The sequence below is a fragment of the Lampetra planeri genome, chromosome 45 (assembly GCF_965212315.1).
Source record: "Lampetra planeri chromosome 45, kcLamPlan1.2.h2, whole genome shotgun sequence".
In the NCBI taxonomy this organism is placed as follows: Eukaryota; Metazoa; Chordata; class Hyperoartia; order Petromyzontiformes; family Petromyzontidae; genus Lampetra; species Lampetra planeri.
This window is the reverse complement of record NC_136151.1, coordinates 8854496-8878219: the sequence shown is the minus strand read 5'-3', so window position 1 is coordinate 8878219 and position 23724 is coordinate 8854496. Positions and strand designations below refer to the sequence as shown.

Genomic DNA, 23724 nt, shown 5'->3' with positions numbered 1-23724 from the left:
CGTTGTCAGCCTTCAAGGCGGAAGGCGGAGACTGGGGCCAATTTCAGCGAAGGTTTTTGGCGCATCAAGAGATGTCCGCGTGGTCCGATGCTACGGCGCTGCGGGCGTTGCCTGCCATGCTGGACGACGACGCGCTCGCGGCCTTCAGGTCCGCACGGAAGTCGGACCGCTCCACGCTGAAGGATGCGCTGGGTCTGTTGGCCAGGGTCTACGGACCTCCCTCGGCGTGCCGCAATCATTTCTACGCAAGACGGAAAACGGACACGGAGACCGCGCTGGCCTATTGCACGGCGTTGCTGGCTCTTGCCGATGCTGCGTTCCCTCGGATGGACGAGGAGGGCCAAGACACGATGGTTTTGGAGCAGCTGCTTAAGTTGGCGCAGGACCTGGGGGTCCCTATCAACACAGCTGACGAGATTGATATTTCTTCTTTGAGAGTCGCCACGAGTATTCAAGCGCACGAGGCCCTACAACGGAAACAAGGAGTTATTTGCAACGCTGCCGTCGTCGCAGCTCCGGGTTCGGTGGTCACCGAACCCCAAGTCGTCAGCCCACGAGAGGAGGCGTTCGCCGCGGGACGACCAGGGGACTGGAGGCCGGGGGCTCGGTCGCCTCTGCGATCGGGCCGAAAGTCGGAGCAACCGAGATCTACTCCGACCCTCGTCACGTGCTATAACTGCGGCCTCCGGGGCCACGTGGCGTCCGGGTGCCGCGCTCCGCGTCAGCGCGCCATGGGGGCTCGGCTGGACGACGACCGAGAGCCCAAGTCATCTCTACAATCCCCGGCAAGTCGCGGCACCTCACACGCTCGGCCTGTATACTCGACACACATGGGACGCCGCGTCGCGGCGGAGGAGGGCCGGTTAAGGTTCGGGGATTCGGTTCGGCGAGAGGGGTTCGGCCGGGACCAGGGAGATATTGAATGGGCGGAATTGGGGCATAGAATTGTGGCTGCTTCGGCGGGTTCGTCCGTTGTTACGGGATCTATTGATGGGGTCGAGATTAGGGTGTTAGTGGACACGGGGGCGTCGGCAACTATTATATCGGACCTCATTTATAATATTCTTCCAGTCCAATGTCGTCCGCTGCTCCCGGTGGATGTGCCATTTTACGCCGCTAATGGGGGATCGTTGGGCATTATCGGTCAGATTAGGGCGTCCATTTGCATTGGAGATATCAAATTGTCGGGACCCGTTTTCGTTTCGTCTTCTTTGGCGGTTCCTTGTCTTTTGGGCACTGATTTTTTGGCTAAAATGCCCATTAAAATTCTTATCGATCAACGATGCATTGAACTGCCATCGGGTCGCCGGATTGCATTTTTGACGAGCCCTACTGACATTCGGACGGCGTGCGCTACGATACAAGCGGTGGCGACACAGACCGTGCATGTGCCCCCGGGTTCACAGATGTTAATTCCCCTCCGGTTGCGGAAACCATGGGTGAGGGAGGCTTTGGAACAAAGTGTGCTTTTGGGTCCTTCTAAAAAGGCTGTCGGGGGTCTTGATTTATCGGTGGCTCACACTTTGGTGCGGGCTGACAGGGATCCGTTTGTAATGGTTTTGAACGCGGGGTCGCGGCCAGCTGTCATTCAACAGGGCACCGTGCTGGCTCACGCGGCGCGGGTCCCTGTGGATGATGGGTTGGTTGCGCAGGTGGCCTCGAGCCCCGCGCACAACGTTGAGACAAGGGAGGACCTTGAGTGGGTCCATTCGCTATGCGCCGCCTCGGACGATTTGTCGGCGGTGCAGTTGGGTGCGCTGCGCGAGTTGCTCATAGAATTTTCTGATGTGTTCAGTAAACATAAGTATGACATTGGGTGCACGGATTTGTTGCACCACCACATTGAAACGGGCGATGCGGCGCCGGTCAGGCTAAATCCCTTCCGACTGAGTCCTGCGGAGAAGGAACATGTTCATTCGGCTGTTAACGAAATGTTAGAAGCCGATATTATTTCGCCCTCCTCCAGCCCGTGGGGAGCGCCTATTGTGCTGGTTAAGAAGCAGGACGGGTCCCTGCGATTCTGCGTTGATTTCCGTCGCCTGAATAAGATCTCTGTGGCTGACGCGTATCCGCTCCCCAGGATGGATGAGTCCCTCGATGCATTGTCTGGTGCACGATATTTTTCGACTCTTGATTTGTTATCGGGGTTTTGGCAGTTGCCACTCGACGAAGAGTCGAAACCTAAGACAGCATTTCGGACTCCAGGGGGGCTGTTCCAGTTTAACCGGTTACCCATGGGACTTCACTCCTCTCCAGCGACGTTTCAGCGACTTATGGAGTTGGTTTTGTCGAGCTTGCAGTGGGATACATGCTTGATTTATATGGACGATGTCATTGTTTTCAGTAAAACATTTGAGGAACACCTCCAGCGATTGAGAGGGGTGTTCTTGCGAATGCGATCGGCTAAACTAAAATTTAAACCGGCCAAATGTCACCTCCTTCGTAAGTCGGTTAGATACTTGGGTCACATTGTCGATTCTTCGGGGATCTCCACCGATCCCGCGAAGACGGATTGTGTCGGTTCTTGGCCGACACCTACGTCCGTTTCCGACGTGCGTAGTTTCATCGGGTTTGCTTCTTATTACCGGCGGTTCGTTGAGCACTTCGCCACTATTGCTAAACCCTTGCACGCTCTAACGGCGAAGGGAGTGAAGTTCAAATGGGGACCGGAGGAGGAAGCCGCGTTTCGCTCCCTCCGGGACGCCTTGGTGGGTGCCCCACCCTTGTGTTATCCCGATTTTGCGAGTCCCTTTTTGCTGGACACGGATGCTAGCAACACGGGCATTGGGGGGGTGCTATCCCAAGTCGTCGGGGGTGTCGAAAGAGTTGTCGCCTACGGTAGTAGGGTGTTGTCTCCGGCGGAGCAGCGCTACTGCGTCACCCGTCGCGAGCTGCTTGCCATTGTCTTTTTTGTGCAACAGTTCAGACCATATCTCTATGGTCGTCACTTTACGGTCCGAACGGACCACGCGGCGCTACAGTATTCATTGAGGGTCGCCCAACCCTCGGGCCAGTTGTCGCGGTGGTTGGAAGTCCTCCAGGACTATCAGTTTACGACTACGTACCGTAAGGGGTTGCGACACACAAATGCCGATTGCCTGTCGCGGTTGTTGCCTTGTAATGAATGCGCGTGTTTGTCGGGATCGGCGCGCTGTAAACCGACGCTTGCGGGGGAGATGGGGGCACTGGCTGCGACAGCGGGCGCACCGATCGTGGATGATTCCACTGCCTCTCAGGGTCGGGACTCGCTGCTCTCGTTGTCGCTCAGCGAATGGGGCCGTCTCCAGATGGCGGACAGCTCGCTGCTAGCATTGCGCCGCAAGGTGGGGGGTCCCGAGGGGGACCAGGACCGCACCGGCTCCTATGTACTTAAGCAGGGCATGCTATTAAGATGGGACAGTTTGTCCCGGCGGAACGCACTCGTGGTGCCTTCCACTGTAAGGGGGAGGGTTGTCTTGGCGGCCCACGAACGCCTCTTGCATTTGGGAGTTAACAAGACGCTTGCCCTGCTTCAGCGTGACTATTACTGGCCGGGAATGGGAAGTGATGTGGTAAATATTCTGAAGGGGTGCGTTGAGTGCGCCAGACGTAAACCACCGCCCGTGGCAGCTAATCCACCGCTGCAATCTATTCAGGTCTCGCTCACTAACGAGCTCGTTGCACTCGATATTTTGGGGCCCTTTCCAGTCACGCCGAGAGAAAATAAATACTTGTTAGTGGGGGTCGAATACTTTACCCGATGGCCTATGGCGTGGCCTCTCGCTAACCAGTCGGCAGCGGCTGTGACGGACGCCTTCGTCCAGGGCTATGTCCTGGACAAGGGGGCTCCCGAACGCCTGCTCACCGACCAAGGTAAAAAAATTTCGAGTAAATTGTTGCAAGAGGTGTGCGATCTGTTGGGTACCAAGAAGGTGCGTACCTCCCCGTACCACCCGCAGACAGACGGGATGGTGGAGAGACTTCATAAAACTTTAACTTCCATGCTGTGCCAGCAGGTGTGTGAGGCACATGTAGATTGGGACCTGCAGGTCCCGGGGGTCCTTGCCGCGTATAAAATGGCCCCCCATGCAGCTACGGGGTTTTCCCCATTCTATTTGATGTACGGTCGGGAAGCTGACCCGCCAATGGAAACGCAACTTGGCCTGTCCGCTCCACGAAATAATTCTAAATTGGCAGAACATATTAAGTTTAATATTCACAAGCTGACAGAGGCGAGGGAGGCCGCACGGCTTAATTCGCGGGCTCGCCAAATTGCTAATGAACGGTTGCGGGCACGGAAGGTGTCCATGCACGAATGGAAACCAGGTGACAGGGCCTGGCTGCATTGCCCTCAGGCACCCTTGGCTACATCGCCTAAATTGTTGAGACCGTGGAGGGGACCCGTGGAGGTCGTGCGCATTGCACGGCCCCAGTGCGTTCAGATAAAGTGGGGAAAGCGCCGTTGGTACGTTCACCCCTCCCGACTGAAACCGTTCTCGCCTCCATATGGCCTCCCCTTGTGTCGTGAGGGCCGAGCATGTGACGTGACTGGCGACCCACAGGGGGAAATGTCTCTGCCTGATCCACACGTATTTTCGCCTGATCTGCTCCCAGGTGTCTCGGAACTGACAGCTGCCGACCACCGGCGGCCGGATCTCCGCGGCGGGGCCGGCCCTTTCAGGCCCGTTCCGCGCCGTCTGGAGCTGCCGGAACCGCCGGACGGTCGTCAGTGTCCCGCCCCATACGACGGACCAGCCAGACGGACTCGCGCCAGGTCGCGCTACTTTGCGTGACCCGCCTCGTGAGGAGTCGGGGCAGTTGGAGCGCCTCGTCACTGCGTGTAGTCGCAGGGACGCTGGGCGCGTTCGTTTTCTGGAATTCGCGTGTATTGTGTTGTTGTTGACTTTTCTTGTGTTCGTTGTCAATTTGTACATAGTTCTTGTTGTTGTTGTTGTTCTTGTTATGTTACGGGGCACACTGGGGGGTTACGGGGTTTTTTTTTTGGGTTGGGTTGTCGTCTTATCGTTGCGGTTGGTTGTTGTTAGCAGCCGGGCCGGCTGCGAGCTATGTGGGAGGGGGTGATGTAGTGGTGATACGCGCTGGAGGTATACGTCGTGTGCCAGCGCGTATGTACGGGTGTGTGTGTGGTGACGCGCGCTGACGGGGAGGAGCAGGCGTCAGCGCGGGTGGGGGTAGTGCTGCTGATTGGCTGTGTGCCGGTGACGCGCTGAGAGGGAGTGATCGGGTGGCAGCGCGGTGTGATTGGTCGATGAGTGGAAACACGCGCTGGGCGGAAACGGATCGTAGAGATAGCGCATGGTGATTGGGTAACTGAGGAGCGGTGCCGACGTTGAGGTCCGCATCCGCTCCGTCTCCCGGGAGGAAGGGATATATAAGGTGATGCACAGAGGAGTAGAGGGAGGAAGTGGAACCATCTAGGAATGAAGACGAAGGTGCAGAGATAGAGCCCGGAGAGGAGAGTAATGGAGAATAAGGGAGAGTAATGTAGAGTAATGGAGAGTAATGTACAAGGTGTAGCCAGAGAGAGAGAAAGGTCTACACGAGCCGAGTAATGCATATGGTGTAGCCAGAGAGAGTGTAAGGTCTACACGAGCCGAGTAATGCATACGGTGTAGCCAGAGAGAGTATAAGGTCTACACGAGATAGGTACTGAAGAGTGTGTAGCCGGAGATGTAAGGTCTACACGAGACGGGTACTGAAGAGTGTGTAGCCAGATGTGTAAAGTCTACACGAGACGAGTGAAGAGTGTAGCGGAGGCGTAAAGTCTACACGAGACGAGTAAAGGGTGTAGCCGAGGCGCAGAGTCTACACGAGACGAGAGAAGAGTGTAGCCGAGGCGCGGAGTCTACACGAGGCACAGAGAGCCAGCAGCACAGAGTCTACGGGAGTTGAGAGAAGTGTGGAGCGGAGAGAAGAGGTCACGAGTTGTACCGTTGTATGGTGACCGTACTGTGAAGAAGAGAGGCCACGCGTTGTATCGTTCAAGTCGAGATTTAATAAAAGAAGTGTGTTCCCGTCAAAGGAGTTTCCTGCCGTCATTTCCAATACTTCACTAATACTAACTGATATTAGTGTGTGTACACTAATACTAACTAATATTGGTATGTGTACACTAATACTAACTAATATTAGTGTGTACACTAATACTAACGAATATTAGTATGTTTACACTAATACTAACTAATATTAGTTTGTGTACACTAATACTAACGAATATTAGTGTGTACACTAATACTAACGAATATTAATTTGTGTACACTAATACTAACGAATATTAGTATGTGTACACTAATACTAACGAATATTAGTGTGTGTACACTAATACTAACTAATATTAGTTTGTGTACACGAATACTAACGAATATTAGTTTGTGTACACTAATACTAACGAATATTAGTGTGTGTACACTAATACTAACTAATATTAGTTTGTGTACACGAATACTAACGAATATTAGTATGTGTACACTAATACTAACGAATATTAGGATGTGTACACTAATACTAACGAATATTAGTATGTGTACACTAATACTAACTAATATTAGTTTGTGTACACGAATACTAACGAATATTAGTATGTGTACACTAATACTAACGAATATTAGTATGTGTACACTAATACTAACGAATATTAGTGTGTGTACACTAATACTAACTAATATTAGTATGTGCACACTAATACTAACTAATATTAGTATGTGCACACTAATACTATCGAATATTAGTATGTGTACACTAATACTAACTAATATTAGTATGTGCACACTAATACTAACTAATATTAGTATGTGTACACTAATACTCACCACAGATGGACGCTCACCGACTCTGGACACAAACTCAGCCAACGACTACCTCCAGATTTCCTCGGATCTCAGGACGATGACGCTGAGCGATGTCTCCCAGGGTCGCCCCCATCACCCACACCGCTTTGATGTCTGGCAACAAGCCCTGTACTCTGAGAGCTTCTCGTCGGGTCAGCACTACTGGGAGGTGGATGTGGGGAGCGCGAGTTGGTGTCGGGTTGGAGTCGCGTACAGGACGATCCAACGGAGAGGGGGTGGTGCTGAGTGCCTCCTGGGAGGGAGCGACGTCTCCTGGTGTCTACAGAAACTTGACGACAGCTTCTCAGTGCTGCATGACGGGGTAGTGACGTCACTGTCGTTGCCGCAGCCTCCGCGGAGAGTCGGGGTCCACCTGGACTGGGACGCGGGGCTGCTGTCGTTTTACAGCGCCGACTCCATGGCGCTGTTGCACTCGTTTAATAAAACTTTCACTCAGCCCCTACACCCCGGGCTGGGGGTGGGGATTGGCTCAGTGAGGATCGTGGATCTGAGTGGCGCGTCCTGAGAGAGGTGAACGTGAACCGCGCAGAGGGCAGACGCCACCACGACGCACGGCGCTCGCCACCCTCGTCACCGCCACGCGCAGCGCCACGCCCGTGACTGGCTGGTGGCTGTCGGTGGCTCGGGGCTGCGTGGCTCTCCATCACAACGGGGGGGCTGAGCGTAAACAATCCTCACAACATTCATGGGAGGGTGGGGTGATAAAATAAGTACCGCTCTGTGTGTGTGTGAAGCCAGCGTGGATGTATTCACCCTGCCAGAGGAGTGTGGCTGTGGTGTAGGGGTGCAGTGATTAGCAATGGTGAACTGGGATGTGTTTATACACTGGTGGTGTCATGGGTTGTGGGAGAGACACAACAACAATAATATTATATTCTTTACGTTCTTTCGGTAAAGTCACGTAGATAAAAAAAAAGAAAAATATGAAAAATGTAATCATAAACTTTAAATACATATTTAAAATGAAAAACCAAAAATTAATGACGTTTTGATCGCAACACAAGCGGTCGTCATCAGTCAAGAAAAGTTTTACGTCAAAACAATAATATTATTGATTTTAAAAAGTATAAATGTCCGCGTACGACAGAGGCATTGTAACGCTTGTATCGTCGATTCTACAATAAAAATACAGAACACAACAACAACAATGTAGCTGTGTACAGCGTCATTCGTGCTCACTGCATCCCGCAACGCCGTTCATTAATTAAACACGAGGAGCAAATCCTCTACACAGCCACTGCCAAGCAAATTAAAACTACAAATTAATAAACAAATAAAGAGACGGCGCCAAACACAAAAGGCGCCAACAATGTCCGAGCTGTTCAAGTTGTCTGCTGCTGCATCATGGACGTGGTGACGTCACCACGCACGTTCCCACAACGCGGTGACGTCACCAGGCACGCTCCCCCAACGCGGTGACGTCACCACACAAGCGCCCCCACACAAAAACAGACAGAGGACCTGAGGGGCACCCTGCAGCCTCGCTGCTGTGACCCAGCACTGTGGGGGGGGGGGGTGACGTCACCACTGACGCTGCTGGGAACTTCCCGCGAGGGCGCCACGTGACCCTGGTGCTCGTCAGGAGAAAGTGGTAGAGCAGCAACAACAACCACCACAACCACCACCACAACAACCACCTCCACAACAACCACAACAATTACCAGGACAACAACAACCACCACCACAATCACCACCGCAACAACAACCACCAGGGGGAGGGGTAGCGGAGGGTGTGCGGGGTGCTTGGGAAGGGTGAGTGAGGTGGGGGGGGTTGTCTGGGTGAGGGGTGGAGGGGCTTGGGGGTTGTCACGTGAGAGGAGGGACCCCTAGGGGGTGGGGGAGGTGGGGATGTTGGGGGTCACGTGGGGTTCATCGTTTAACTGCCGGCACTGGTCCAGAGTTGCAGACCGAGTCACGAATCGCGACCGATTCCCAGACGCCGTTTGGGTCCCTGCGCTGCCTGGAGCGGTGTTGGTGCGCGCCACGCGAGGGCGCTGCCACTCCACCGCAGGGATTCGCGGGGCGCGCTGAGCAATGAAAGTGCACGGGAGATTTCAAAAGAGGCTGTGGCCAAATTAATCCGGAATGCCGCCGATTTTTTTTTCCAGATCTCGGAAGCTCCGCAAGGTTGAGCCTGGACTGTGGCGCTGGGATTGGTGAGCGGCGTGCACGTCGGAGTGCGGTGTGCAGATTACGCGTTGTGCCTCTCTCCGATGCGCTTTCAGGTTCTGCCCCTTGTTGATCAGCGCGATGTCTGTGACGTTCCCTCCACGTGCTGGGAGCATCGTCAAGATTTGACGCTTCTTCAGTTGAAAGCTGAAACGTGGGGAGCATTGACAGCTTTCATTCTTCGTTACGGTGGAGCTGAGATTCCAATTATAGCGGTTGAGTTATTTAATGAGCGTCAGGATACTCCTCGAGCAATGGGGTAATTTCGATTTAAAGCTTTCGTGACTGCAGGGATTCATCTTCTTGGTTCTTTCGGGAAAGTAACGTAGAAGGAAAATAATAAAAATAAAACATAATAAAATAATTCTCACGACGTTTCGGCCACAACGCAAGCAGCCGTCTTCAGGTGGAGAACAGGTCTGTCGAGAAGGCAGTGTGACCTGTTCTCCACCTGAAGACGGCTACTTGCGTTGTGGCCGAAACGTCGTGAGAATTATTTTATTATGTTTTATTTTTATTATTTTATTATTTTCCTTCTACGTTACTTTACCGAAAGAACCAAGAAGACAATGGGGTAATGTTTTGCATATTTGTTCAAGTAAAGAGACATTGACTGGACATGAAGGGACTCGCTTTTGTCCTCTTCAATCGATCTTCAGTCTGCGTGCCAACGTCGCCCTCACTAAAGTGGGCATCGGTGCACATCGCAGCAGCACGGGGACGGTACCGGGGCCACAGAGCAACGCAAATGGAATTAACGAAACCCGTCACGACCTCAGCAGCAACCATCTACTGAGCAAAGTGAACTTGCAAATGAGCGCAAAGAATAACAGAAGAACATTACGTAGCAAATTAAGTGAATAATAAGTAAAGCAAATGAATAATACAATTAATAATGTGAATGAATAATAAAATGAATAAAATACATGTAAATAAAATTACTAAGATATATAAATTTACTAATTTAAATAAACAATGAAAGTGATATTTTGGCCATGCTGACACCTGATGTCATAACCCCTCTAAAACTCTAAAAACTCCCCTCCCTGCCTCCGGAGGTCATCCCAAGATTGTGTGAGCGCAGATGTTCTTAATTGCCCCTGGTGTGGTGTGTGTCTGTCGTCTTGTTTATTGTGAAGCGGCCTTCCCCCCTCTTTAGGTCGACTCATCCTTAACATGAATTCCTGCTGCAGCATGCAATGACAGCCACTGGGAAGACAAAGGCGGTTGGGCAGGCTCTGGATATACCCTTGGGATACATGTTATTCTGGACGTGGAGAATTTACATAATTCGTGTGATGTGTTTTTTTAGAACGTACTAAATCCAGAGAAAAAAAACTGATACGTTAAAAATAGGCAATATCACTCTTAATATACATTTTTGGAAAAGGCAAATATACAACACGGACGGGAAACAGATGACTTTTTATAGATATATGCAGGCTCGAGGGAGACGCGCGGGCTCGAGGGAGACGCGCAGGCTCGAGGGAGACACAGATTCATGTACGGGAGCATACAGACGGGACAGAGACGGCTTTATACAAACGGTGAGTGAGAAAGAGAGAGACAGACCGTAGGTCCGTGTGTGAGTGTGCGAGTGAGTGATTGTGAGTGAGTGAGTGTGCGAGTGTGTAAGTGAGTGTGTAAGTGAGTGAGTGTGTAAGTGTGTGTGAGTGAGTGTGTGTGTGTGTGAGTGAGTGTGTGTAAGTGTGTGTGAGTGTGTAAGTGAGTGAGTGTGTGAGTGAGTTAGACAGTGTGACCGAATGCGTCTGCGGGTGTGGGCTGCGCGGCACCCAAGGGGTGCTGAGCTGTCACCTAACCGGCTCTCCCGGAACGCTGCGAGGATTTTGTTGGCTGCAAAACCCGCGGCGGATCACGTTGCCTGTCTGGCCTGGAGCCACTGCGCCTCACTCAGCACTGAGCCGTCGCTGCTGCTGCTGCTGCACCGATGAATGTGCCGTGGACATCGTGGGGACCCCCTTCGCTCGCATTGGTGACCTGGTAGAAGGAAGCTTTCAAATGCAGTGCCGCGTTTTTATCCGTTAGTAGGTTAAGTGGAGAGTCCAGGCCGTGTGTTCAGTGTAATCCAGGTCGCGCTTTCCCACGAGTCCGACTGGGGTGTAGAGTCCAAGGCATTCGTTATCTGCTGTGAACAACCCGCAGAGCCCAAGAGAGCGTCTCCGGGTTCAAGCAGCGTTTAGAGTGCAGCATTTAGATTATTTGGCTGCTATGCATTTACAACATGATGAGCCACTTTGTTGAGCTGTCATTTGTGATGGGCAGGTCGCTTCTGAAAAATAAGCTCATAGCTCAGTGGGGCATTACACCTGGTTAAATAAAAAAAAATAGTTTAGTTTTATTGGTTAAAAAAATTGCAATCATGGTGAACGCCGATGGGCATTTGTGTTGCTGCGTGTGCATGCGTGTTGAGTAGCCGTGCGTGTGAATGTGAAACAACAACGCAGGTGAAGTAAGCGGTGGGTGTGGCTGTGAATGGCCGGCACGGGGATCTGCAGTCTCGGACAAGGTGAGAGTGAGAGACGGTGACATCGTCAGCAGTGGGTGATGGAGGCAAGTAGAGTTGGTGATAGATTCACACTGCTAGCAAAAGGTTCAAGATTCCAGGGTCTGTCACGGGAGGCTACACGTATTTTTTTTTATTAAAACGCGCTTTCTTTTAACTCACTCTGTCTGTTGTCGTTGTTGTATCCTCAAATCTTGTATCTCAATTTTAACCCACTTCCCAATGTGATATCGACTGCAAACTTGGTATACTTATGTCAAACTGATGACAATGCTATATTCTATCATAAAAAAATCTATATTTTTAAACATTCTTTTGATATGTTATGTTTCGGTTTGGGTCTAATTGTCCACAGTCAACTGACGTTGGCTGTAATTGGCCACGGTCCTTACGTCATGGTAAGCTTCAGGGCCACTTCCTGGAGTCGTGGAGTTCTGCCATTACGAATACATTTCATAAAAGCCTGTTTAAAAAAAGTTTTTTTAATATTACTTATTTTTCTGATGCCACGATGACATTCAAGCAACTTGTCACGTTGGGGTAATTACACGGAGATGGAGTTACAGGACATCATGAGATATCTACAACTACACCAACTATTTATTTTAATTTTAGCAGGTAAGGCTCACTGAGCTGTGTAGCTATTTTTAAATCCTTTATATTAAGTTCACTTGTTTGCTTGCTTGCGCGCTTACGACCGTGCAAATCTTTCGGTCGTTTTTTAACCCACTTCCCGTGATCCAATTGAGCTGACATTTTGCACACAGACTCGTTGTGCGTGACAATTTATTTTCGTGAAATTTTTTTCCAATATTTTACACTTTTATGAAAAAAAAATTTCACTAACACAATCATATATTTTTCCTAAACACAGAAAATTATTCTGGATGTGTGTCAACACACTATGAAAATGAAACTCTTACTCAAGAAAAACAGAAATGAATAAAAAAATAAAACCGATGCCACGCATATAAAGGATTTATAGTGAAAAACTTTGTTTTTACAGGTTAATTTTTTCAGAAACGACCTGACCACAAATGATGGCTTATCACGTGGAAATGTATTGCAGCCAACTACTCCAAACGCGTGATGTTGATTGTAAATGCGGAGGGAAAACCGGAGGGCCCGGAGAAAAATTCACGCGACCACGAAGAGAGAGAGAGAGAGAGACGCAAACTTTAAATATAAATTCTAGATTTGAAGCTTTCGTGACTGCAAGGAATCATCTTCTTAGGTTTTAAATATAAAGCAGGCGTCAGGGTAGGGATCAAATCCCACCACCTCCTGTATACCTGGAGAGGGAGATAACATCTTTCCACCAACTTGCTGTAGAAGGATGAGTTTATCTCTCGGCACTCATCTCACGAATGAGCCACCGCAGCTGAGCCTCACCGATTTATATTAACAACAGCACTCTTTTCTTCAAATGTCAACGTGTGTACAGTAGCCGTGTTCACCTTTAGGCTGCTGTTTGCGCACCTTGGGGTGCGGGTTCACATTCGAGGCGGTGTCTCGTGATGTCAGTGACGACAATGAAAGCATTTCAAGTATTTTACTTCCTTCTTCACCGTCGCTATAAGAGAGAGGTCCTGGCCCAGCGTCTCTCTGAGCCACACAGCGAGCGATCCCAGCGAAGCCATGGGTCATGGCGAGCGCGACTCCCAGTGAGAGTGTGGACAGTGAGCTGCGCTGCTCCATCTGCCTGGGCACGTTCGTCTGCCCCGCCACGCTGAGCTGCGGACACTCGTTCTGCCTGCGGTGCCTGGAGGCCGCCTGGGAGACGGCGAGAAGCTTCAGCTGCCCGCAGTGCCGAGCGACCTTCCCTGTGCGACCCCAGCTGAGGAGGAACGTGGCCCTCGCCAACCTGGTAGAGCAGCTCAGAGTTGGAGACGGGATGGCCGCGGCCGTCGTGTGTGACCACTGCCAAACGCCTGCAGTGAAGACCTGCCTGAGATGTGAGATGTCCTTCTGTGCGACGCACTTGAGGCCTCATGTAGAGAATCCCAGGCTGAGTGATCACATCCTGGTGGCTCCCACCGCGAACCTGGAGGAGCGACGCTGCCGGGAGCACAGACAGGAGCTCGTTCTTTACTGTGAACAGGACAAGATCCCGGTCTGCCATGTCTGCCCCGTCGCAGGAGACCACTCCGGACACAGAGTCATCACAGTGGAAAAAGCGCAACAGACAAGACAGGTGAAGTGTAATGCTCCATTGCAATCCACATTGTTACAGGAGGTTGAGAGATTCACATCAGTAGATCGTGACCCCTCACCTCGACCAGGTGAGCTCTTGTTACGACCAAACGTCCCTTTACAGGGAGACCCAGGTAGAGGTGGCAGGGTGGCTCAGACGTCAGAACGCTGAGACGGTAACGCTGTAATGCTCAGTTGGAATCTTGTCGGCCGCCCATGGATTAAACCGGATTCTCAAGTTTAGTGAGTTGATGGTCGAAGCTGAGTCAACATTTGGCAGCACGTTAAACAATATTTTGCGTGAGAATTCTAAATCTTAGTTTGACTAATTGAGAAACGTTGCTATGTATAGCAGGGAGTGTGAGAAGCCGCTACACCCATCGCTGGTAGAGGTTAAAAACATATTTTAAAATGTACGTGATATTTGTCAATGATGTTGTCTAACAGGATATTGCATTGATCTGCAGTATTCGATTGGATTCTTCGTCTCAATACATGACACGGACAGTGCAGTCGGGATACAATCGTGAGAAAAGTAAAAATATGAATGGAGAGGTATGCAGGAATATAATGACAACAGATGTGTGTATGTGTGTTGAACTTATTTCAGAGCCAACCATGCTAATCGGAGATGCGGGATGATCAATCAGTGATCCACCAATGGCAATGGTGAGCACCGCGTATTTATTGATTTATCTACCACAACGCAGGAGGAGCTCAGAGTCAAGAAGGAGGGAAGAGAAGAGAAGAGGAACACGGCGGCGTCACGGACACGGACACTCAGGGGCGACTACCGGCGCGTGGAGGTACAAGAGAGATGGCAGCCGCGCAATTCCCTCTTCTGGTTTGCCTAAGAATCGTATTTAATTAAACCATACTCTTATTCAACTCTTTGGTTCTTTCGGTAAAGTCACGTAGGTAGAAAAAATAAAAGATCACGACGTTTCGATCGCAACACAAGCAATCGTCATCAGGTGGGACAACCACAGCAAGAAGAAACTGCTGAAGTAACTCTTATTATTGACGAGCACTGCCCCACGCGTCGGGACGGGATATAACTTCGGTGAATTGCAAGCAGTGTGGATTTCAAGCGAATCGTTTGCCAATGACAACTCACTGGCTGCCTACTATAAATATACAAAATCAACGACATCACACTGTAACATAGAAAAGTGTGAGTTCGTAACTGTGTTTGTCCTAAAACATTTTTAAAGCCCATTTTTTGAGGACATAACCTTTCTGAAACTTTAATCTTCAACTAAATATATTCCTTTTGTGTATCTTTACACATCAGGATAAAAATGTGGGAAACATTACAACTGGTTTAGGATGGCCCCATTTGCAACACACGTTTACGACGTGATTGGAAGGCCACCACGCAATAAAACATAAACTTAATTGATGACGCAATTTTCAACATGACAGCAGTTTTGGTTTTGGAGGGATGGAATCGATCCACGCTAGACGATGCGTTGGTGACTTTCCCTGTCGATTTCTTTATTGCTCGCAACCTCCATTTTGACCCCACCAACTTAACCTGAGTGCCAGGGAGAGTGGACGTGAGTATTGCCTTAGAAATCAGCAGTATTTGTCTTTCAGCACATTTTTGCTTTAAACCATCGAGCAATGTCACGTGTATTTGTTCTGTATATTCGCAGAAACTTTGACACAATTTCCTGGGAATGTTCTCGGCAAGAGACTTTGTTTTGATTTAATTCGCACAGACAGACGCGAATGATACCCATAGAGATGTATTTAATTTCCCCCAGATAGACACTCAGCAACGTGTAGCTACAGACATAAGTAATTCATATACTATCCTTGCCTATGATATATTCCCCGCATGTCCCATTTTCATTCTCCCTGTGCTTCATATGTTCACGAGCTCCCAATGTACATGTCGCCCACCTCCATGTACATAATCTAGGTATGGTAACAATCATTGCCTGTACGACACCACATTATGTCGTTACCTAACGTGTGACTCAACAACTCGGCACTGTCTGTGTAGGAGTCTCTGCGTGGGATCAAGGCGCGGATCAGCCGAGAGTTTGAGCGCCGGAGGGAGCAGCTCGAGGAGGAGGAGAGGGAAGCGCTGGAGCGCGCGGACGAGGAGGGCAGCTCCGTGCTGTCCCGCATCCAGGCGGACATCGCTCGCTACGAGAGCAGAGCACGCGGCCTGGAGCAGGAGATCAACCAGCTGCTCACCGCCCTCGCGGTGCAGGACCCGCTCTCCTTTCTGCAGGTGGCACCACCTCCATTCACTCGCCGCGGTGGCTAGGAGATGTTAACTACCTCGCCTCGTATGCAGGAGGTTGTGGATTCAATAACAACCCAGACGTCTGCTGTATATTCGCAGTTTGTGCCTCTCTCTCTCCTCGTGCATGCGTGGTCCTCTGGGTTTTCCCTCCACATTTAAAATCAACATCAGGTGTTTAGGGAAATTTGCTTCGATTAGATCATAGGTTTTCCCCTTTTTTCTGGCAACAAAACAGGTGTTAAGATGTTAAAGACCAAACTGAAACCTTTACAAGGAATCATGTCTGCATTAACCACAATATGTATGGTTAGAATGCATACAAAAAAACATTCTCTGATAATATACTGTATGCATTGTCCTTGAAACTGATTGGTCCACACCAGTTTTCTTTTGGCATACGCCTTTTGGCGTCCTCTGGTCTAACAATGTTTGAGACGAGGCCCAAAAGAAAGCTTTCTCTGGTGTGGACCAATCAGTTTCAAGGACAATGCCACAGATATTATCAGAGGATGTTTTTTCTTTGCATTTTGACCACAAGTATTGTGGTTAATGCAGACATGATTCCTTGTAAAGGTTTCAGTTTGGTGTTTTAACATCTTGACACCTGTTTTGTTGCCAGAAAAAAGGGGAAATCCTGTTCTCATATTTTGGTACTGGCAAAGGAGGTGCCATGGTGAGGCTTAACAGTACAAAGGCAATGCAAGTATCAAAGTATTCATAGCTCTGGTTGAGCAGTGATACCTTGCAATAGGAATCTGTTAGGTGTTAAGAACAATAACATCTTAACACCTCCTCTTTTAATTGCCATACATTATAAAGTCACTTCCTATTTTTTCATCATATCAATATTGGCAAATAGGTCCCCATAGATAACTGTTTTTCATCATTCTCTGGTTGCAGGTATTTATTCATTCCTTGATGTTGCGCTCCACTGTAAGCGGCAGGTGACTGTGTGGAGGTGGGGCATCTGTTTAGGATGTCAATGTTAATGTGAAATGCGGGTTTGTGTTTTTCAGGATCCCCTGCATGAGAATCTCAGGTCAGTACCAACCCAGACTCAAATTCGAGCTCTGTCTGCCACCTGGTGGACAAATCAGCGAACGGTCGAGATGTGATTCCTAATAAACCCAATTGTATGGAGTTGTATCCCATATTGTCCATGTGTCAAGAGACATGGACCTGCATTAGACTCTGCGTATCCCGTGCTGAGTGAGTGGAGGAACTGCACCCTCCATAGACTCTGCGTGTCCCGTGTTGTGTGAGTGGAGGGACTGCACCCTCTGCGTGTCCCGTGCTGAGTGAGTGGAGGGGCTGCACCTCCATAGACTCTGCGTGTCCCGTGCTGTGTGAGTGGAGGGACTGCACCCTCCATAGACTCTGCGTGTCCCGTGTTGAGTGCAGGAGCTTGGACTCGCAGGGGACCCAGGATGCGCCTCCTCCCACATTCAGTCCCCAAGAGCTCACAGAGGTCATCTCGCTAGGAGGAGTGAATACGATGCGCGTGGCTCTCTTGTGTGAGTCTCTCTCTGCACTCTGCACTGATCTCTGTCGACATCGTTCATTACAAACACAACGATGCAGACCGGCACCGCTCCGTAGGCTGCTGCACTTTGTTTCAGACACGTAGCGTGTCCTTGGGGCGTGCATCTTTAAAACATTTTTTTATTTTAGCTGGTAAGGTCCATTGAGCTATGTGGCTCTTTTTCACAAGGGAACTGGCTGCAAATAACAACTCAACTAAATGGATTATCACGTGGAAATTTATAGTAGCAGCCAAATGATCTTAACGCATGAAGTTCAGTCTAAATGTGAAGCGAAAAATTGGAGGACGCGGAGAAAAATTCAAGCAACCACCACGGGGAGATAGACACAAACACTCCAAATATACAGCACCAACAGCAGGCATCGTCAAGGTCGGGATCGAACCCAAGGCCTCCTACATAACAGGCGAGGGAGATAACATCTCCTAGCCACTGTGCTGATGATGAGAGAGAGACGCAGACTCTAAATATGTAGCAGCAGGCATTGTCAGGGTCACATGATCGAACCCACTCCTCATGTATACCTGGCGAGGTTGTTAACATCTCTCTAGCCACCGTGATGATGATGAGAGAGAGAGACACAGACTCCAAATATACAGCAGCAGCAGGCATTGCCCGGGTCGAGATCAAGCTCCTGCATACCAGGTGAGGGAGATGGCATCAGGCAGATCGAGAGTAAGCCCAGCGAGAAATACAGGCACAGCGACACAAAGTGAAACACTGTACATACAGTGCCTGCAAATACAAAGCTCCCCCGTGAAGCCTGAACAGACCAATGGGTCAAGTGCTGTTAGCGAGTAGACATGACGGACGGCACGGCAGACGAGCAAGTGGGTGGCCAACACCACGCCCGGCCGCCTTTGTCTCCCTCGTATCAAATGTTTACACATCACACCAGCTGAGGGCAGCGCAGCGTGAGCCATTGTTGTACTGCACCTCTACGTTTCCACCTTCACGATCACCACCATCGCCAACGCACACCGACGAGAGCGGTGAAGTATGGTCAAATAACCCCCCGCCCCCCCGGATGCGCACGGCACGGGGAGGCGCTCATCTAGCAGCGGAGTGACACATAATGTGTGTGTGGGGGTGTGAGAGTGTGCGAGGCTGTGACACGCGATGTGTGTGTGTGGATGTGAGAGTGTGCGAGGCTGTGACACACAATGTCTGTGTGTGGATGTGAGAGTGTGCGAGGCTGTGACACACAATGTCTGTGTGTGTGGGTGTGAGAGTGTGCGAGGCTGTGACACACAATGTCTGTGTGTGGATGTGAGAGTGTGCGAGGCTGTGACAAACAATGTCTGTGTGTGAGTGTGAGAGTGTGTGAGGCTGTGACACACAATGTCTGTGTGTGAGTGTGAGAGTGTGTGAGGCTGTGACACACAATGTCTGTGTGTGGATGTGAGAGTGTGCGAGGCTGTGACACACAATGTCTGTGTGTGGGTGTGGGAGTGTGCGAGGCTGTGACACACAATGTCTGTGTGTGAGTGTGAGAGTGTGTGAGGTTGTGACAAACAATGTCTGTGTGTGGATGTGAGAGTGTGCGAGGCTGTGACACACAATGTCTGTGTGTGGATGTGAGAGTGTGCGAGGCTGTGACACACAATGTGTGTGTGTGGGTGTGAGAGTGTGCGAGGTTGTGACAAACAATGTCTGTGTGGGTGTGGGAGTGTGTGAGGCTGTGACACACAATGTCTGTGTGTGAGTGTGAGAGTGTGTGAGGCTGTGACACACAATGTCTGTGTGCGTGGATGTGAGAGTGTGCGAGGCTGTGACACAATGTCTGTGTGTGGATGTGAGAGTGTGCGAGGTTGTGACAAACAATGTCTGTGTGTGGGTGTGGGAGTGTGCGAGGCTGTGTCACACAATGTGTGTGGATGTGAGAGTGTGCGAGGCTGTGACACACAATGTCTGTGTGTGGATGTGAGAGTGGCGTTTACATCGTGGTGCTGGCATCATCACCGCTCTTCACTACCACTGCACACACGAATATTAGAATATATGAACGTTAATACTAACGAATATTAGTTTGTGTACACTAATACGAACGAATATTAGTATATGTACACTAAAACTAACTAATATTAGTATGTGTACACTAATACGAACGAATATTAGTATGTGTACACTAATACTAACGAATATTAGTATATGTACACTAATACTAACGAATATTAGTATGAGTACACTAATACTAACGAATATTAGTGTGTGTACACTAATACTAACGAATATTAGTATATGTACACTAATACTAACGAATATTAGTATGTGTACACTAATACTAACGAATATTAGTGTGTGTACACTAATACTAACGAAAATTAGTATGTGTACACTAATACTAACGAATATTAGTATGTGTACACTAATAGTAACGAATATTAGTGTGTGTACACTAATACTAACGAATATTAGTATATGTACACTAATACTAACGAATATTAGTTTGTGTACACTAATAGTAACGAATATTAGTATGTGTACACTAATACTAACGAATATTAGTGTGTGTACACTAATACTAACGAATATTAGTGTGTGTACACTAATACTAACGAATATTAGTGTGTGTACACTAATACTAACGAATATTAGTTTGTGTACACTAATAGTAACGAATATTAGTATATGTACACTAATACTAACGAATATTAGTATGTGTACACTAATACTAACGAAAATTAGTATGTGTACACTAATACTAACTAATATTAGTATGTGTACGCTAACACTAACGAATATTAGTTTGTGTACACTAATACTAACGAATATTAGTGTGTGTACACTAATACTAACTAATATTAGTATGTGTACACTAATACTAACGAATATTAGTATGTGTACACTAATACTAACGAAAATTAGTATGTGTACACTAATACTAACTAATATTAGTATGTGTACACTAATACTAACGAATATTAGTAAGTGTACACTAACACTAACGAATATTAGTTTGTGTACATTAATACTAACGAAAATTAGTATGTGTACACTAATACTAACTAATATTAGTATGTGTACACTAACACTAACGAATATTAGTTTGTGTACACTAATACTAACGAATATTAGTGTGTGTACACTAATACTAACTAATATTAGTATGTGTACACTAACACTAACGAATATTAGTTTGTGTACATTAATGCTAACGAATATTAGTTTGTGTACACTAATACTGACGAATATTAGTATATGTACACTAATACTAACGAATATTAGTTTGTGCACACTAATACTAACGAATATTAGTAAGTGTACTCTAATACTAACGAATATTAGTGTGTGTACACTAATACTAACTAATATTAGTATGTGTACACTAATACTAACGAATATTAGTAAGTGTACACTAATACTAACGAATAATATTATATGTACACTAATACTAACGAATATTAGTTTGTGTACACTAACACTAACGAATATTAGTATATGTACACTAATACTAACTAATATTAATATGTGTACACTAAAACTAACTAATATTAGTATGTGTACACTAATACTAACGAATATTAGTAAGTGTACACTAATACTAACGAATATTATTATATGTACACTAATACTAACGAATATTAGTTTGTGTACACTAATACTAACGAATATTAGTATGTGTACACTAATACTAACGAATATTAGTTTGTGTACTCTAATACTAACGAATATTAGTGTGTGTACACTAATACTAAATAATATTAGTGTGTGTACACTAATACTAACGAATATTAGTGTGTGTACACTAACACTAACGAATATTAGTATGTGTACACTAACACTAACTAATATTAGTATGTGTACACTAACACTAACGAATATTAGTATGTGTACACTAACACTAACGAATATTAGTTTGTGTACACTAACACTAACTAATATTAGTTTGTGTACACTAACACTAACGAATATTAGTATGTGTACACTAACACTAACTAATATTAGTGTGTGTACACTAATACTCACCACAGATGGACGCTCACCGACTCTGGACACAAACTCAGCCCACAACCGCCTCCAGATTTCCTCGGATCTCAGGACGATGACGCAGAGCGATGTCCCCCAGGGTCGCCCCCATCACCCACACCGCTTTAAGTGCTGGGGCCAAGCTCTCTGCTCTGAGAGCTTCTCGTCGGGTCAGCACTACTGGGAGGTGGACGTGGGGAGCGCGGAGCTGTGTCGGGTTGGAGTCGCGTACGGGACGATCCCACGGAGAGGGGATGGTGATGAGTGCCGCCTGGGAGAGAGCGACGTCTCCTGGTGTCTACAGAAACAAGGCGACAGCTTCTCAGTGCGGCATGGCGGGGTAGTGACGTCACTGTCGGTGCCGCAGCCTCCGCGGAGAGTCGGGGTCCACCTGGACTGGGACGCGGGGCTGCTGTCGTTTTACAGCGCCGACTCCATGGCGCTGTTGCACTCGTTTAATAAAACTTTCACTCAGCCCCTACACCCTGGGCTGGGGCTGGGGCTAGGGTTGCGGTATTTTGGGTTGTACGGTAAAGTTGGTGACTCAGTGAGGATCGTGGATCTGAGTGGCGCGTCCTGAGAGAGGTGAACGTGAACAGCGCAGAGGGCAGACGCCACCACGACGCGCGGCGCTCGCCACCCTCGTCACCGCCATGCGCAGCGCCACGCCCGTGACTGGCTGGTGGCTGTCGGTGGCTCGGGGCTGCGTGGCTCTCCATCACAACGGGGGGAGCTGAGCGTATACAATCCTCACAACATTCATGGGGGGGGGGGTGATAAAATAAGTACCGCTCTGTGTGTGTGTGTGAAGCCAGCGTGGATGTATTCACCCTGCCAGAGGAGTGTGACTGTGGTGTAGGGTGCAGTGATTAGCAATGGTGAACTGGGATGTGTTTATACACTGGTGGTGTCATGGGTTGTGGGAGAGACACAACAACAATAATATTATATTCTTTACGTTATTTCGGTAAAGTCACGTAGATAGAAAAAAGAAAAAATAAGAAAAATCTGAAAATTTTAATAATAAACATTAAATACAAATGTAAAATGTGAAACCAAAAATTTATGACGTTTTGATCGCAACACAAGCGGTCGTCATCAGTCAAGAAAAGTTTTACGTCAAAACAATAATATTGATTTTAAAAAGTATAAATGTCCGCGTACGACAGTGGCAATGTAACGCTTGTATCGTCGATTCTACAATAAAAATACAGAACACAACAACAACAATGTAGTTGTGTACAGCGTCATTCGTGCTCACTGCATCCCGCAACGTCGTTCATTAATTAAACACGAGGACCGAATCATCTACACAGCCACTGCCAAGCAAATTAAATCTACAAATTAATAAACAAATAAAGAGACGGCGCCAAACACAAAAAGGCGCCAACAATGTCCGAGCTGTTCAAGTTGTCTGCTGCTGCTGCGTCATGGACGTGGTGACGTCACCACCCAAGCTCCCATAACGCGGTGACGTCACCACGCACGCTCTCCCAACGTGGTGACGTCACCACGCACGCTCCCACAACGTGGTGATGTCACCACGTACGCTCCCCCAACGCGGTGACGTCACCACGTCTCCCCACCTCCCACGCCCGACCCTCACCACTGCACCATCTGTGAACACAAAGAGCTTCACAGCTCATCGGATTCCTCCTGCACCACAAACACAGATTCTGACGTTCTGGATTTCCGCCACTGGGGGAGTCCCGCGCTGTGACGTCACCACGTCACCGCATTGGCGACAACAAAAACAAACAGAGGCCCTGAGGGGCACCCTGCAGCCTCGCTGCTGTGACCCAGCACTGTGGGGGGGGGGGGGGTTGGTGACGTCACCTCGCTGCTGTGACCCAGCACTTTGGGGGGGGGGGGTTGGTGACGTCACCTTGCAGCTGTGACCCAGCACTGTGTGGGGGGGGGGTTGGTGACGTCACCTTGCAGCTGTGACCCAGCACTGTGGGGGGGGGTGGTTGGTGACGTCACCTTGCAGCTGTGACCCAGCACTGTGTGGGGGGGGGGGTTGGTGACGTCACCTTGCAGCTGTGACCCAGCACTGTGTGGGGGGGGGGGGGTTGGTGACGTCACCTCGCTGCTGTGACCCAGCACTGTGGGGGGGGGGGGTTGGTGACGTCACCTCGCTGCTGTGACCCAGCATTGTGGGGGGGGGGGGTTGGTGATGTCACCTCGCTGCTGTGACCCAGCACTGTGGGGGGGGGGGGT

General features: G+C 48.8%; 2 protein-coding genes across 3 annotated transcripts in view; both read left to right on the top strand.

The window, feature by feature from the left end:
- Positions 1 to 7992, top strand: part of LOC144733113 (E3 ubiquitin/ISG15 ligase TRIM25-like) — a 128060-nt gene extending 120068 nt beyond the window's left edge. For both annotated transcript variants that reach the window (XM_078614876.1, XM_078614877.1), the window contains exon 6: positions 6815 to 7992. In XM_078614876.1, the coding sequence (XP_078471002.1) occupies positions 6815 to 7353 (539 nt within the window). In that variant the 3' untranslated portion in view covers positions 7354 to 7992. The remainder of the gene's footprint in view (positions 1 to 6814) is intronic.
- A 4345-nt stretch (positions 7993 to 12337) lies between these two features.
- LOC144733132 (E3 ubiquitin/ISG15 ligase TRIM25-like) lies at positions 12338 to 22762 on the top strand. The gene is made up of 6 exons (XM_078614895.1): positions 12338 to 13735; positions 14445 to 14540; positions 15746 to 15979; positions 17011 to 17033; positions 17396 to 17508; positions 21510 to 22762. The coding sequence occupies exons 1-6, from the start codon at positions 13187 to 13189 to the stop codon at positions 22082 to 22084; spliced, it is 1590 nt and encodes a 529-aa protein (XP_078471021.1). The 5' UTR covers positions 12338 to 13186; the 3' UTR covers positions 22085 to 22762.
- Positions 22763 to 23724: the final 962 nt, after the last annotated feature.